The sequence below is a fragment of the Adiantum capillus-veneris genome, chromosome 30 (assembly GCF_014529385.1).
Source record: "Adiantum capillus-veneris isolate H3 chromosome 30, ASM1452938v2, whole genome shotgun sequence".
Taxonomy (NCBI): domain Eukaryota; kingdom Viridiplantae; phylum Streptophyta; class Polypodiopsida; order Polypodiales; family Pteridaceae; genus Adiantum; species Adiantum capillus-veneris.
Window position 1 is genome coordinate 80,020,146 of NC_140960.1, and position 15,555 is coordinate 80,035,700.

Below are 15,555 nucleotides of genomic sequence, written 5' to 3' on the forward strand. Positions count from 1 at the left end.
AAGTTTCTTGCCTCTTGAAAGCACCGTCTGCGGCGGGTAGGACGTCTCCCATCTCGTAGGCTTGTATGCCTAGCTTGATGGCCAACTCTATAGATATAAAATTATGAGTAGAAACGGGGTCAAAGAGAATAAAAGCATCATGTTCTCTTACCTTTCCCCAAGCATGGCATAGAGGAGATCCTTTGTGGTGAGTTTCCTCCTCTTGGATTTCGACCAAGGTAGCTCTAGGAGGATCATGGCGGTTGTTCTTTTGGGGACAAGCGCGGTACGCATGCCCTTGTTCGCCGCACTTGAAACATCGGTTATCCTTGCAATAACGCTCAAGCTCTTCAAGAGAGAGTTTATTTTTGCCTTTATAAACTCCCTTCTCTTTAGCTTTGTTGGAGTTGCCCTTGGGAGACTTTTGGACATTGTCCTTCCCCTTAGACTCATTGGAACCCTTGTTTTCAGGGGGCTTAGAATTCCTCTTAGCCCCTGTTTGGAAATTGATTCGAGAGGCCACCATAGTATGATGTATTACCGTCGATATGGTGCGTGGCCTTTGGGAGTTCACATACTCCGCCATTTCTTAGGTTAAGCCCGCACAAAATTATTGCTTTTGCTTTCCAAAATCCAAATTTTTGAAGACAATGGCTTTGAGTTGTAGATCCCAAAACTTGTCTACATATTTATGGATGGATTCATAGGGAGAGAGCTTTAAGCTTCACCATTTGGTGAGTACTTTGTCTTTGGCATCGGTGGCCAAAAACTGCTTCATAATGCTTAAAGCTTTCCATATTCGTGGAGCTTCACCGTTGGCCCGTAGGCTAGACCACCATTGTCTGGCGGACTTTTAAAAGCGCATAGCTACATGGTGTAGCTTAGAGGACTCCGTGAAGCCCTCATCTCCAAACGCCGGATCCAATTGTTGGATAAAGGCCAAGACTTTGTCCGTGCTCTTCCCTCCCTCTTTGAACTTCTTGAGCTTGGATGACCTCTTCCACGCGGCATAGGATTTCCTATGGCCTCTTCTTTTTGATGGTTCAAAGGTCGCACCATCACTTTCTTCAGAAGATGAAGAATTTGAGGAAGATGGAGAAGAGGGTGACCTCTTTCTCGCCTTTTTCTTGCCTTGATCTTCGTTGTCTTGACCATTACTTTCATAAGAGGAAGAGAATGAAGAAGATGGAGAAGAGGGTGTCCTCTTTCTCGCCTTTTTCTTCTCTTGCTTTTTGTCATCCCTCTTTGAAGTATGGTGTGGAGAAGTATGCGATGGTCTTCTCCGTTTTGGAGGTGATGGAGAGCGTTTAGCCCGCCGTCTTCGTGGAGCCATCTCCACCTAGGTGGCGGGAGACTCACTTCTTTCTCGTTCCTTTGGTGGAGGCTCTTGAATTCTCCTTTGAGAAGGAGATGCGTCATCAAGGAGCTAATTTCTGAGCCCTTCATAGGGATCCTCTTCTTCTTCCCGAATCGGAGAGAGACCTCTTTTGGAAGTCTCACAAGGAGGCTTCCTAGGTGTTCTTTCGTCATGGTGGGGAGCTTGAAGAATCCCATGAGCACGAAGCTGCCGTTGCACTTCACTTTGGAGGGATGGATTGCCCATGGCTTGTTGAAGCCTAGAAACAAGATAGTTAACAAGCATAGGGGCGTCAATAGTAGCTTGCTCATTAGCAAAATCAAAGTTATCAACATTAATTTCACTCTCTTTACTATTGTTAGCCATTCTAACAAATTTTAGGTGTACTTTGGCACTTCAAGCCCAACTAAACTCTCATTGGACCCCTTTGCCTCCTGGCCAATAGGAATCAGGCAAGCCATTGGGCTGTTGAATGCTCATTGGTCCCCTTGAGAGACTGTCCAATAGTCTTCTAGAGAGCTTAATTCTTATTGGTTCTTTTATTAAGTGTTTTTAAATTGGCCATCTGCAAAAGAGCTATGTGCAACAATGGGCTTAAAAGACCAATAATTTGCAGATGGCCAATTAAAAACACTTAACCAATATTCTAGCTTTTTCTCCCCTGGCACTTCCCCATATTAAATGATCAGTTTAACATGAGAAAATTTTTAGGAGAATTAGATATTGATTATTATGACAGACAGTGATGCCTCAGGATATCAATTCCTTAAGACTCTTCCAGTTCAGGTACGACAAGATCCTTGCACCAATGTTGATTTTTAACAGAAAAATGGACAAAATTTTGACAATCTCGCCACTTATTAGTAAAGTGAAGATAAGGAAACTGAGTACTTCCTTATACACTTATGACACGTGCCTTAATGTGGAATGGGTCCAAGAACCAGAAGATGAAGAGCCCGACGCTGAGTCAGATGAGGATGAGATAGCCTTGGCTATTGATGAGACCAACAAAGAAGGCATGCTCTTCCTTCGTCTCCATTTTGATGTTACCCTTTTTGTATGAGGATGTATTTTGTACTTTTTCCTTTAAGCCTCAAAAGATTACCATACTGCGAGACAGTGCCAGGGACCTAACACACCAAAATGAAAATTTCAGTCTATGGTATGTGAAATTCATTTTGTAAAAAATGGTTTTTAAGTCAAACATGTTTCATCATCTCATCCTCTTTTTTCTATTCACAGCATGTTGGTCTCTAACCTCTCATGTAATCCTCAATCCGAGATTGATGTGCTAAACGCACAGCTGTCAATTGTGCTCACCTCGGAGGCTACCTCTTTGATCGATGTCATTGATTGATTTCAATCCATCAACATGAACATGGTCAAAGTTTTACCTTTAACTTACAATGAAAAGTAAGTGTTGTCTTTTTTCTCTTTTCTTGGCAAATATTGTGTCCTCTATGATTAAAATTTCAAGTTCAATTTTTGGTGCAAATAGTTTTCATTAGTGGATTTAACATTGAGCACAAGCATTGCTACCTTGCAAATTCAGTGCATGGGTTCCATGGGACTGTCCGCAGATTATCCATCATTCGATTTTGCAATTTTGATAGCACACATCATCACCCTTTGCTTTATCCTATAGGTCTATTCAAAAACTTGCGGTTGCCCTGGAAGCGTTGACCCAAAACGAAATTTGGGAGGGCATATCAATTTTGAGTTGCAAGGTGCCAGAATATGATGAGGAATATTCTTGTGGATGGAGAAGTTTTTCCAATATAGAGCTTCTGCTAGATCGCATTTATGATGAGGAGCGTAGAACTGTAAGTGTTGTCTGTCTTTATGGGTAATCCGTGAACAAATGATCTTCTCTTATTGAGGGTGAAGTCATTTGCAAACTCGAAACCTAACAGATTATTTCGATCTTTATGTAGAAGTTTTCAAGACGACAATGGTTCAAAGTATGTTAAATCGTGTGGAGACGCGTTTTCATGTCGAAGCTGCTCCTTTACCAGCGAGTTCACCTTCCATCCCTCCTAAGTCTCCCTCTATACCTCCCTACAAAAAGCCTTTACATTCTACTGATGATTATCAAGCTCGAAAAAGATCTCTCTAGTATTGTAAAACATAGTTAAAACTCAACGTATTTAATTGGATAGTACATTGTACATGATTATATACAATGTAAAGACAAGTTGAGTCAGAATTCAGAAAACAATTGAGCTCAGACTATGTATGCAAGAAAATTGTTTTTTCATTGATGTATGTATAACGATTACAGAGTTGTTGTGTACAACTTCACTACAAAATTGTCATGGTGCTTTTTATCAGGATCGTGCCTTGAATTTGGAGTTGCACTGCATCACAAACAGAGGATCACCTCTTCTCTCTACACAAATTATCTTCTATGAGGAAGCAACAGCAATGTGTACTTGCAAAACATATTACTTTTCGTATATTGCTTTGCAAAAGAAATTTTAGAGGCAATTAAGGTCAACTTCATTCTTCAAGTCCTCGCACACGTGTCATAGTGAGACATTACCTCGAATGCTAGTAATTGTCACTAGGTCAAGTATGATCCACACCACACCTCAAGCATCTTCATTGGATTGTTCATGTCATCAAATAAATCTTGGTCCACAGCTACCAATTGACCATGCATTGGATGCAATCTTATGTAGTGAAAGGAAGTTCTGAAGTTCTGAGAGGCTATTATGCACTTACACACAAAATTTATCATCCACTTTGCACAAGATGCCATTGGAATCATAGATAACCCAAGAATCATGTAAAAAATCAAGGCATTTCTCTTATTTGCAGATAAGCATGGTAGCAATCTTTCTGAGCTCCTCATCATGGAAGAAGTCAATAAATACATGCATGGGCATGAAGTTGGAGACACATACCACACAACTAGAAACATTTGGTCTTGAGCACTTCTGTATCTCCTGATGAAGCTTTAATCTGAAGCACTAAAAAATTTCAGAGGCAAGGACCACTCTGGACTTTTCTTTGCAAGAAGTGGGAGATATGGGAGCGTGTCAAAGCAAAGCGGAAAACAAAAAGAAGTTTAGAAAATGCACAGTTTGGTTGGTTAGTTGGAAACTCTATCAATGGTGCTTGTAGGCGTAACTCAAAATGCATATATGCATCTGCAACAAGCACCTCCTTGACTGTTTTGCCCATTTTTTGATAAGCGAAAGTCTTTTACCATACCCTTGTAACTGTTCACAAACTCATTGTGCTTTCTCTTCCTTGTCTATAAGAGAACCCATCTTCCAATGATAATGGAGGTGGAAATCCATCGACCATGGTCCAAATCGAAGTTGTTGAATACTTCCACTGAATTGATGCTTACGAACGGTCATCGAGGTCTTTTGTTCTCCTTCACTGCTTTTTCTACGAGTTTAAGTTGCACAACGCAGAAGAGAGAGAGAGAGAGAGAGAGAGAGAGAGAGAGAGAGGTTGTGCACAAAGAGCATGTAGTGGAATGTAAGCAGAAAAGTTAGTAGAGAACAAAGTAAAGGGAATGAGTTGGAAAGCTATGAAATCTCTCATATGAAAAAAGTGCACACAACTGCATTGAGTGCAAGTTATGTCACATTTGTCGATCTTGACAAAAGAAAGATTCAAGCAAATCGCAACGTAAAATACTATTGAGGTGTTTTTAAGCAATTGAAATTGTTTTTAGATAGAAACAAGGAAAATTCGAGCTACCATTATGGTAGCCCGCCATACATTGGCCACACACACACTTTCTCTAGCGCTAAAAGGATCAAATTTGAGTCCAAACGCTCTCTCTCTCTCTCTCTCTCTCTCTCTCTCTCTCTCTCTCTCTCTCTCGGCTCTATGCTTCCGCATCGTCGACTGTCTCTATAAGAGGTCTTCTTCCCCTCCTTTCTTGCTTACCAAGCTTTCCGTATGTATGATCTACGATCTGCATCCAGATTTAGGTCATCGTTGAGAAAATTCTAGGCTCTCTCCATGTTGCAAAGAATGACCCTCTTCTTCATGAAAGGGGTGTGCACTTCCTTATTTCAAAATTGTAGTATGAGAGGTCTCTTCTCTAGTAGTATTTCTTCTCACCCTTCTACTTCGGCGCAACGGAGAGGACCTCTTTCTGTGTACCCAAGCTTCATTCATAGCATTTTCCCATCACTCTCAGGAGTAGAGTCTACGGTCTTCTCTTCTATGATTGAGACCTGTATGTTGCACCAACATACATGTGTCATCTTCTCTTCCCTCAGTGTCGTATGCATTATTTGTAGCTCCTCTTGTATGGATTCCTCCACCTCTACTTGGGGAATCTTCTTCACCATCTCCACCCACCTAATGTTTCATGTTGCTTTCACCTTGTTGTTGAGGGTGTTAGTGATGACCATTGTGCGTGTGTGTGTGTGTGTGTGTGTGTGTGTGTGTGTGTGTGTGTGTGTGAGAGAGAGAGAGAGAGAGAGAGAGAGAGAGAGAGAGAGAGATTGAGATTGAGATTTTGTAACATCCTAGAAGGTCAAATATGACATATGAGACCAAAAGAAACATATCAAGTGGGGGTGTGGGGTTGATAATAACTCTCGATGCTCAAGAATTTGGAAATGAGTGTCGCAATAAGAAGTCCACATCATGAATGGGAGAGGAATGTGTAGGGAGAGCTCATGATTGAACATGTGGGGGAAGCCATCTCTAATGTAATCAAATGTTGAGCACTTAAGTACGGTGTGATGCTCAAGACTGACGCAGTTTATGGAGGCATTAAGTGCAATCTTGTTTCGTATCGTAGAGAATGAGAGCTAGGTCAGATAGACATAATACTACAGATCGCACTCAAGGGGATATGCTCAAGCATGTAAGGTTGAATGCAACTCTCTCGTTCACAAAACATGGTTTTTCAACGAGGGGCAATATGAGTGGTGTAATGTATGAAACATGAACCCCAAATTCTCCCAAACCATGATACGTTGGCATTATAGAAAAGCCTCATTCACTTTACCAATTTTCGAGGCATCATGGAGAGAGAGAGAGAGAGAGAGAGAGAGAGAGAGAGAGGTGGTGGCCGATGATGAAAAAGAATCGAGGATAGATCAATGCTCACAAAAGGCCAAAATAGTGTACGAGACAAAATGAGATGACCAACCTACCCTACACTGGTGATGTTAAAGAGCATCAATGATGTTTTCAAGAGCCCACACAAACCGGTGGCCTTCGAACATATAAGAAGAGTTTCACACAATGAGTTACGAGGAGGGAAAAGTCTTTAAGTGGCCAAATTAAGCGTTCATTACTTCGAGGTTGCAAATGAACGGTACTCTATTCCATTGAATCGTGAATACTTTTTCTTTCAAATGTACTCGTTGTCTCCTTTCTATTACTCATTGTGGAAATGGAACCCCTGAATTCAAGGGTGAGTTTTGGGATATTTAGAATAGTTTTGTGGTGAGTTTGAAACCTTAATCGGACTCGATAGATGTAAGCAGCAACCGCTTGGACACTCTAAATAGAAAATTAGACATACAAATGGCATGAATGAATAGTTAATCATTACAGAACATCGCTTTTGTCGAGCCTGACATGCCATTAAATATATTCAGAGTCATCTCACCTCTTAAAAATGAGTCGAAGTCATCTTGCCATAATAAATATTCAAAAAAAAAAAAAAAACAAGGGGGTTACCACCCCACAAAGTGCTTTACAAAACATTCCAACTATTATCAGTTTGTGCTTATGATGAGAAACACCCGAAAAAATCTTGCGAGTGTCCCCCTCTGCCTACAATTTAAATATAAAAATCTGGCCTTCTTGAAACCTGTTCAAGACTCAGTCCAAAGGTAAAACCAGTTGTATATTTACAAGTTAACAAAAAATGAGAAGTTATCAATACGAGAGCTAAGGAAGAATAATTCTTTCTTCCTTTTGGAGGCATCTAGGCACTCACAAATGACATAAAAGCTCACTCAACATGAACTAGACATATAGAGCGCCTGCTACTTTTCAAGTTCGATATGGGGGCACCGCATGTTCAGCTCTCCCACCGTACGGAAGGATTTATGACTCCCTCCATGAACTAGACATATAGAGCGCCTGCTACTTTTCAAGTTCGATATGGGGGCACCGCATGTTCAGCTCTCCCACCGTACGGAAGGATTTATGACTCCCTCTCCCACCAAAGATGAGATCAGTTCAGGTGCATCTCCAAGAATGGATTTAACCATGGTACATGGATGCACACGTCCCATAGTGCTTGAGTAGCAACTGCTCAGCTTAGAGTATTATAGGACTAGCTTGAGATTGGAGCTGGCTGAGAAGCACGTGCTCTACGGTACATGGATGAATCGATGCACCATAGTGCCCAAGTAGCCATTGTTCAGCTTAGAATAGGCATGGCCGAGCAGCACGTATCCCTAGAGCATAGAGAGAATGCCCACTCTGTTAATATAAGGAGAGACTCAGGACAAAAAATAAGAACAAATGCCATTAGGTAACTTCAAGAAAAAAGCAAAATGCATTTTAAAAAAAGTTTATATCAAAAAAAACTAATATTGCAAAGAACAGTAGGGGAAGAATGAAGCACAGACTCGCAGAAGTGCTAGCTCCCTCTGAGAAAGAGCACCGCATGTGAAAAAAAGAGGCCTGATTGCAAAAACTGGAACAGTAGCCCAGAGCACTGGTTATCGACATACATTTTACCAAAAAGGTAGCTTCAAACCCTGTAAACAACAACATCTGCATTATTATGATTCCACCAAGTTATCAGTGGGTAACAAAAGAATGTAAGCAACGGGACATCAAAGGGATAACATTAATGAAAAAATCAACTAAAGATGGAGATGATAAGAGTCCCGACTCCTCAGTTGGTCATTTTGCATCGGAGAGTCAATCACAAAATGGAACGAGCATACAAGGAGCTAAACCAGGTGCTGTGAACAGTAGCACCACGTAATTTTAAAGATTTATTAAATGTGTACCTTCCCATTAAGCTGCAGCCTTAGTCCGAACATGTGATAACTGAGCTAAATAGCTGCTTTCCGCAAAGTCATGCAGAGTTCTTTGACCTGAATGACCACTGTCTGGATCTCGCTTTTCTGCTATATTTCGGACCATGGAGTCCTACAGCAACAATTTCAAGATTGATCAGCACTTGAACAAAGAAGCTATATTGCAGGAAACAAGACAAACCAAAGAGTAGTTGTGAACATAATACTTGTAAGAACTGAACCATCTGCTCTTCAATTGTTCCCCGCATGGCAAGCGTCTCAACCAATACAGGACGTGTGGCTCCCATCCGATGAGCTCTACTAACTACTTGCTCTTCTACACTGTATTAGGGCAGACATGAGTGAACGTGAGATGTCAAAAAAGAAGAAACTTCAATGTATAAACATGTAGAGTCAGTATAACCTGCGATCCCAGATGGGCTCCATCAGGTAAACATGTGTCACAAAACTTAAATCAAGACCCAATGCTGCACTTCCATCCATCAGCAAAACAGTGCAGTCTTTGTCCCTTTGAAAGTTCCACAAGGATTTCAACTGATAACACCAAATAGACATCAAAACCCACAGGAAATCACCGACCCAAATTAACAAATTCAAGGAACCACTCAAACCTTGTTGGCAGAATGCATGGGACTGTACAATCCTGCAACTTTGATACCTGCTTTAAGCAACTGGAAAAGTATCTCTACCTCAGACAATGCCCATACAATGTCAAAGAGCAACATTCAAGGCATGTACAAAAACTCAAAATAACAGAAAAAGGGAATAACAGATCAAATAGATATTGAAGAAACTGGCTATGTTTTACGAAGACTATGCTTAACATCTCAATTCACCAGAAAAATAAATTTTGAACACAAAATTGCCATAAATGTTAGAAATTTAGAAGTCCATACGCACTGTTCTGAATGTCCTATTTGTGGTCCCTTTGTAGTGTAATGTTCAGTTTGTTCCTGAGCATTCATGGTGATAAGTATCTTAACAGTGAAAAACTTGAAACTTGTCCACAAGAAATTGCAGTTTCCTGATGGATTGGTTGGGCAGTTTCAACAATCTATAAGTCCAATGAATATTGACCACTTGCAAAAATTAATTATTATTAAGGAAAGGTGTATTGTAAGTTGCAGGACGCAGTCAACAAATCAAAAACTTACTGCACACCTTTCCTTGATAACAACTGAAGGAAAAGGTTATGGTAACATACTGTAGTCTAGCAATAGGAATCGATTAGTTGTAAATGGAAGCCTTTGAATGACACAAACCACGGTTTGGGGATCGTTTCGTTATACTTGGAACCTCTAGACACGGCAAGCTATGGTCTAGGCATCGTTTAGTTGTAAATCGAACCCTCTGAATGGCTCACGCTACGGTGTGGGATTGTTTGGTTGTATTTGGAATTTAACTCTGTTCAGATAAAGTGCAGTCTAAGCGCCGTCTAGATGGGCTAAGTTTATGGCTTTATGTTTTGTGACTACATTTGTGCATCTACGTCATTTGCATAGCATTTTGTGCAACATATGATTCCGGTGCACGGGCTGACAATATTCTGTTGGATGACTTTATGTAAAGAAGTAATTTGAAATGAGAACTCCTAAAATACATGTGCTCTCTCATTTGTGTATTGTCTGAGTACATGTTTGCAAGACGAAATGACTGCAAGATTTCTTCTTGTTCACCTGAGAGGTGATGTGGATATGATAGTAACGAGATTTAGTCAATCAAGACGATTAGCACGGTCTAGGTGTGATTGCTGAATAAGTTAAAACAATCATGACTCTCATCCAAGATCTCGACAAGAATAGTGATGTGAATGTGATATGAATGTTCAGTGATTGTCGTCTTTGTGCAAGTGTTGGATATATGTGGCCTAGTACGTTAGTACTATATATCCACTGATTGTGAATGTGATATGAATGTTCAGTGTCATTGTCCTATGTCTATTTGGCAGGTGTAATCGAGGGTGATTACAATTCTTTCAAGAGGGGAGTGACATGGCCTAACGTACACCACGGGCCAGGTAGTCAACCAACTGACTCTCAACCTCCTTGGCTTCTTTAGCACTCATATGATAAGGTGGTTTACGTTTACTCACCAGTTTAGTGCCTAGCAAGACATCTATGCCATGCTGCGCATCACGTGTAAGAGGTAAACCCGCTCGTAAATCACTTGAGAACACATCACTATACTCCATGAGTAAGTGAGTTAGCTTTTGCCGTGCAAAAGGAGAAAGTAAACTAGAGTTATGCTGGGATGGAGAATCTTGTAATACCTGTAATGTTTGTTTTACAACAGTTGCACGTTGCTCTATAGAATTAAAATTGAGACCACTTTGCTCGTTAGATTTGTAAACACTCTGTTTATCAGTAAAATTCATTGCACTTTGCATACCAATTACTAGAATTCACCACACTTTGCTCTTGAGAACTCACAAGACTTGGAGACAAGCAGTAACACAAAAAGACTTCATCTATTAAATCTGCTTTCTGCATAATAGAAAGCTCGGCTGTACATATAAGAGGTACAGATGGTATGTTTTTCTCACCAAGCAAAAGCACATGTTTACCATTGGCCATAAAGGATAAGGAGTTGTGTTCATAACTAGTGTACAATGTGTTTCCTAAACCATGCAGCCACTCCCGTCCTAAAACTACATCAGCACAGTCCATGTTCATAACTTGGAAGTCAAGGGTCCTCGTATGATCTTGAACAATAAGCTCAATCCCTTAAACTACCGTGTCCCATACTTCTTTATCATTCCCAGACATCTGCTCCACCACATACTTGTGAGAGCAGGGAGTCTGTGTAAGCTTCAATTTCTTGACTAGCTTATAGTTCAAGAAGTTATAAATTGGACCATCATCCACTAAAATACGGACACGTTGTCCGTTAATAGTGCCATGCATGCGAATCAAATCATGGGGACCAAAGGTGGCTGCCACATTGAAGCAGACACACAACACTTGTGCTTTTCTTCCATATCAAGAACCTCTACAGCGCAATATTTAGGAGATGAATCTAATGTGAGACGTTGCACCGTGTGCATGGCCTTTTCTTTGCCTTGCAAAAGAGGACAATCTTTCTTGTTATGTTGGTCCGAAAGACATCTAAAACACAAATTGTGTTTCTTTGCACGCTCAAAATCAACAGTGCTGAGAGACCCACGCGGAGTATCTCGTGATTGCTTAGGCTTCTTAGCCTCTTGTGGACGTGGAGAGGTAGATTGTCTCTTATTCCTCTTGGAACGTGTGGGAGATCTACCTCGCTATTGGCTCTTAGCCACATTGCTCTTAGCAAAAGTATTCTTAGAGTAGGGACCATTTCCTTTCCGCTCTTGGTCATCATCATATCTTTGCGCATGACTGATGGCTTCTTCCAAAGTTTTTGGATGTTGGGTCTTGACATGAAGACGATAGTTTTTGTCAAGACCCCTATTAAAACCCCGTATCTTTTGGAATTCATCTAGACCTTCTAGTTTTAATATGATTTCCCGATACTTCGAAAGGTACTATGTGAGAGAGAGGCCAGACATGCGGCATGCATCCCATGCTAACCAATTCTTATCTTCTTCATTGGAGTCCAAAAACTCTTTGGAGAAAGAAGCTTGAAACGCAGCCCAAGACGGAGGACGAGCATCTATTGGAAATGTCATCCACCACTTATACGCCTTGCCTTTAAGAGATAGACTTGTTTCCACAGCCGTCTTTATGTCCGGGGTGTGTCTCAATCTATGAATATCACTCCATTTGTGTACGAACATATTGACCGCATCCTTGTTGCGATCACGCTCTTCCCCGTGAAACTCAAGAATGGTGATATTCTTAAGTAATGCATTGCTACCTTCTACATCTTCTGCAGCACTGGTCTCTTGGACTCCTTGAGTCGTGCGAGCTTGGTTCCCTTGAACTGTGCCACTTGTGGCTCCTTGAGTCGTCTGTGAATTCATAAATTTCACAAGTAACTCCGTAAGATTGGTAACATTTGCATTGAGTGCAAAGAGGTTGCTTTCAAGTACCCTTTGGCGATGTTCCAAAGTCTTGAAAGAAGCCATATCTACAAGCCCATGATCTCCTAGATCATCATCATCATGCATATTAGTGTCAGTAGCACCCGTGGTGCCTTGATTTTGATCTACGTGCTCAAAATCAAATGTGTGTGTAGGTGGGATATCCTCATTGGCCATGGTAAACACACACTAATGCAAAGAGAGAAAAAAAACGACAACTTGTACCTTGAGAAATTGAAGTCTTTGTGTTTTGTATGCTCCGCGATTTGCGCTGCATGCAAACCTCGCCTTGCGGGAATTTGAGCGCTTCACTTGTCGTTCGTTGTAAGAACACCTTTGATGATTCTTCACAAAAACTCGTCATTTTTGTGAAGGCTTTTGTTCACTTTGAAGCTACCTCCTTGAGGAAAAAAGAATTTTTGGAGGAAAACTTGCCTTCCTCCAAGAAGTGAAAAGGAAGGGTGAAGCTACTTCCTTGAAGTTTGAAGCTTTCCTTTTCCTTCTAGTTTCCTTTCAACACAAGTAGACTATCTTTCCTTGTTATACACAACAAGGGCCAATAGCTTGATGGTAAAGTGTTGGTCTCTTACCCTCATGGGGTGGGTTCAACCCTCCTTCATGCAAGGGTTAAGCGGGTCTTCCTACGCGCGCAACCAACAGCGCCAACGGAAGCCTTCGGAGCCTCGATGCCGTCGAGTTGCCGGTCGAGTTTGCCTTGGTTGCCCGCCTTAGTCGTGCGCTGTGGAGGACGTAGATAGGGCGGCTGCGGTCAGCTATCGCTGTCTGTCCACGCGCTGCGCACAGGAACGGGAAAGCGTGCCTGTCTTCTTTTGTTGCACAGCGGAGACGTCGTTGTCTACGGAACGTGGGAGAGAAGCAGAGCGTCGCACGCACATGCAAGCCGCTTTTGGCCTCCTCCCAAAAATAGCTTGGATACCAGTGAAAGGGCGGTGGTAATGCGTGTGCTAGTCTCCACCCAACCGTGCTATCTTATAGCCTCCCCCTAGCATACACATTATCCGGCCATGCCGGTAGCCTTGCCCACAGGACCCATGTCCTTACACTAAAAGAACATTACAACCTTCCAAAGGCATTACGAAAAAGTCCTCATGCCCCAAATACCCCTGACAATGCAACCGAAGTTTGCCAATGACAGGTGTAATGGCTACGTCCCTGTCGGGCATAGTCACAGGGGACGCCCTATTTCGGGCTTCCCATCCCTACTTGCTGTCCCGCCCTCTTTTTTACACTAAAAATCCATTTGAGCCCCGTCCCCCATTCCCCGTCCCGTAATGCGTCCCTTGTGACTATGCTGCCGGCTGCCGCTAGAACTACCTCCGCAAGTGATCCCATCAGATCAGGAGTGATCTCGAGCCGCGCCGTCAATTCCAATGAAATTGTCACGTGACACATCCCAACCCTATGTGTCCGTGGACAAGCTACACCACAGCAGGGTTCAGTCAGTCCGTCAATTTAGATTTGCAGTGATCTGGCACTTTTGTGAGTCTATTCGTAGACCGTGCATGCCCAGTCACTTAGCATAGATGCATATCCTCCGGTTGCACACAGCATGATCATCGGAATTCCCATCAAAATCCATTCGCATCAGTTACGGGAATTTTTCAATGCATTTAGCCTATTTTCCTATTTATTGGTATTTTCACTTATTTTTAAGTGACTTTCCAACAAAAGTAGGTAGGGCAATTTTGCTAAGTTAATATATAAGCAAACCCAAGTTAGCACTTTCTGGCAAAAGAGGCAGCAGGAGCTTCCCGCTCAACGGGCAACTTCTCAACAGTACCCCCCGCCAAGACCCCCCATCGCCAAGCTCTCCCATAGCCTAGCGTTTTTGGATTGGACCTCCCCCGCAGTACCTCCAAGACCCATGGTGTTTCCAGCCTTTGCGTGATTGCCAACACCCTCAGCATCCCTTCGTTGTTGTAGGTTCTCATGATCGCCCTGGAGTGCATTTCAGCCAGCGTTTTTCTTGCCAAAAACGCCAGCCAGCCAACAGCAGATTTCAGTGTTTTGAGGCCCTGCACTTCAGTGTTTTTGTCAAGCAACCACTAACGCTAGGAGACTGCAGCCTCAGCGTTTTTCAGCAGAGAATTCAGCCATCGATACACGCAGGTTTTTCAGCCATGCACAGTAGCAGATCAGCCCCGAAAGGTTGCAGATGTACCCCCAAGATTAGCCTCGAAAAACGCAGCCAAAACAGTCCATTTTCAGCCTTGAAACAGTCCAAGAAATTCAACATCTAGAAGATCCCAGATTTCAGCCCTAGTCGCCGTCGTCATCACCGTCGTCGTCACCGGCATAGTCCCATTGCATCAGTCCATTGCATTTGCATTGTACGCATTTGTGCAATCAAAGAATAGACCACTCTCGCCGACGAGAGTGGGGCCTTCAGAGGAGGGTTTTACAACCCCTCGATGTCGTATCTCTTCTCTCTCCTTCTCTCAGTCTCAATCACTTGCACGCACAATATCCACCCACTTTGTTCGTGACCACAACACTCTACAAGATGGAAAGCTCTCTCTTTCCCTAAGAACTAAAAGGAACCTTGAGCGATAAAGATCACTAATCTTGAGAAAATACAACATTCATTCCGCTGCACCTAACATTGGTATCAGAGCTTTGGAAGTGTTCTGCATTACTCAAGGGAAGAACCACAAGAACCACAAGAATTTTTTTGCTTCTTGTGATCGCACGAACCCAAGTTTACTTGGGCGTGGCGATTCTTAATCGTGTTTTGTTGAAGAGTGACAGGAATCCCAAGAAAGAAGGGCTTGTCCAGCCTCCCCTTGTGTCTCTTTTCACTCATTGAGAGCGGACCCTGCACTTAGCGGCCGGCCAATCGACGTGAGGTGGGAAAAGCAACCTTGGTGTGAGCGCAAGGCTGCCAAGGGGTGCGCCCGCAGAAAAGGGTAGAACTCGGGTGAAGAGAAGATCCTTCTCCAACGCGGTTTGCAAGCGAAAGAAAACCTCAAGAACCCAAGACCCTCAAGACTCAGGAACCCTGGATTCTCACGAATCAAGGACCTCAAGAACCAAGTTCCTCGTGAACTTAAGAACCCAAGACCACAAGAACCCACGACTTCAGAATGATCATCACTCGAAGCGGAATGGATACTTCGCTTGGAAGTGATGAGCATGAGAGAGGCGAAGAAGAATTTTCCCCACCAGGAGGTTTTTCCGACCCTTCTACATCTACGACAAAGATTGCA

General features: G+C 42.5%; 1 protein-coding gene across 2 annotated transcripts in view; it reads right to left on the minus strand.

Annotated features, from left to right (window-relative positions):
* Positions 1–7,155: 7,155 nt before the first annotated feature.
* Positions 7,156–15,555, minus strand: part of LOC147418277 (SNF2 domain-containing protein / helicase domain-containing protein / F-box family protein) — a 62,302-nt gene continuing 53,902 nt past the window's right edge. The window contains exons 5-10 of one of the 2 annotated variants that reach the window (XM_086506713.1): positions 8,937–8,996; positions 8,729–8,859; positions 8,532–8,646; positions 8,296–8,437; positions 7,906–8,037; positions 7,156–7,731 (exon numbers count right to left, since the gene is read on the minus strand). In XM_086506713.1, coding sequence (XP_086362839.1) covers positions 8,303–8,437; positions 8,532–8,646; positions 8,729–8,859; positions 8,937–8,996 — 441 coding nt within the window. In that variant the 3' untranslated portion in view covers positions 7,156–7,731; positions 7,906–8,037; positions 8,296–8,302. Of the gene's footprint in view, positions 7,757–7,905; positions 8,038–8,295; positions 8,438–8,531; positions 8,647–8,728; positions 8,860–8,936; positions 8,997–15,555 lie in introns of both variants that reach the window. The other variant, XM_086506714.1, reaches the window with a different exon arrangement.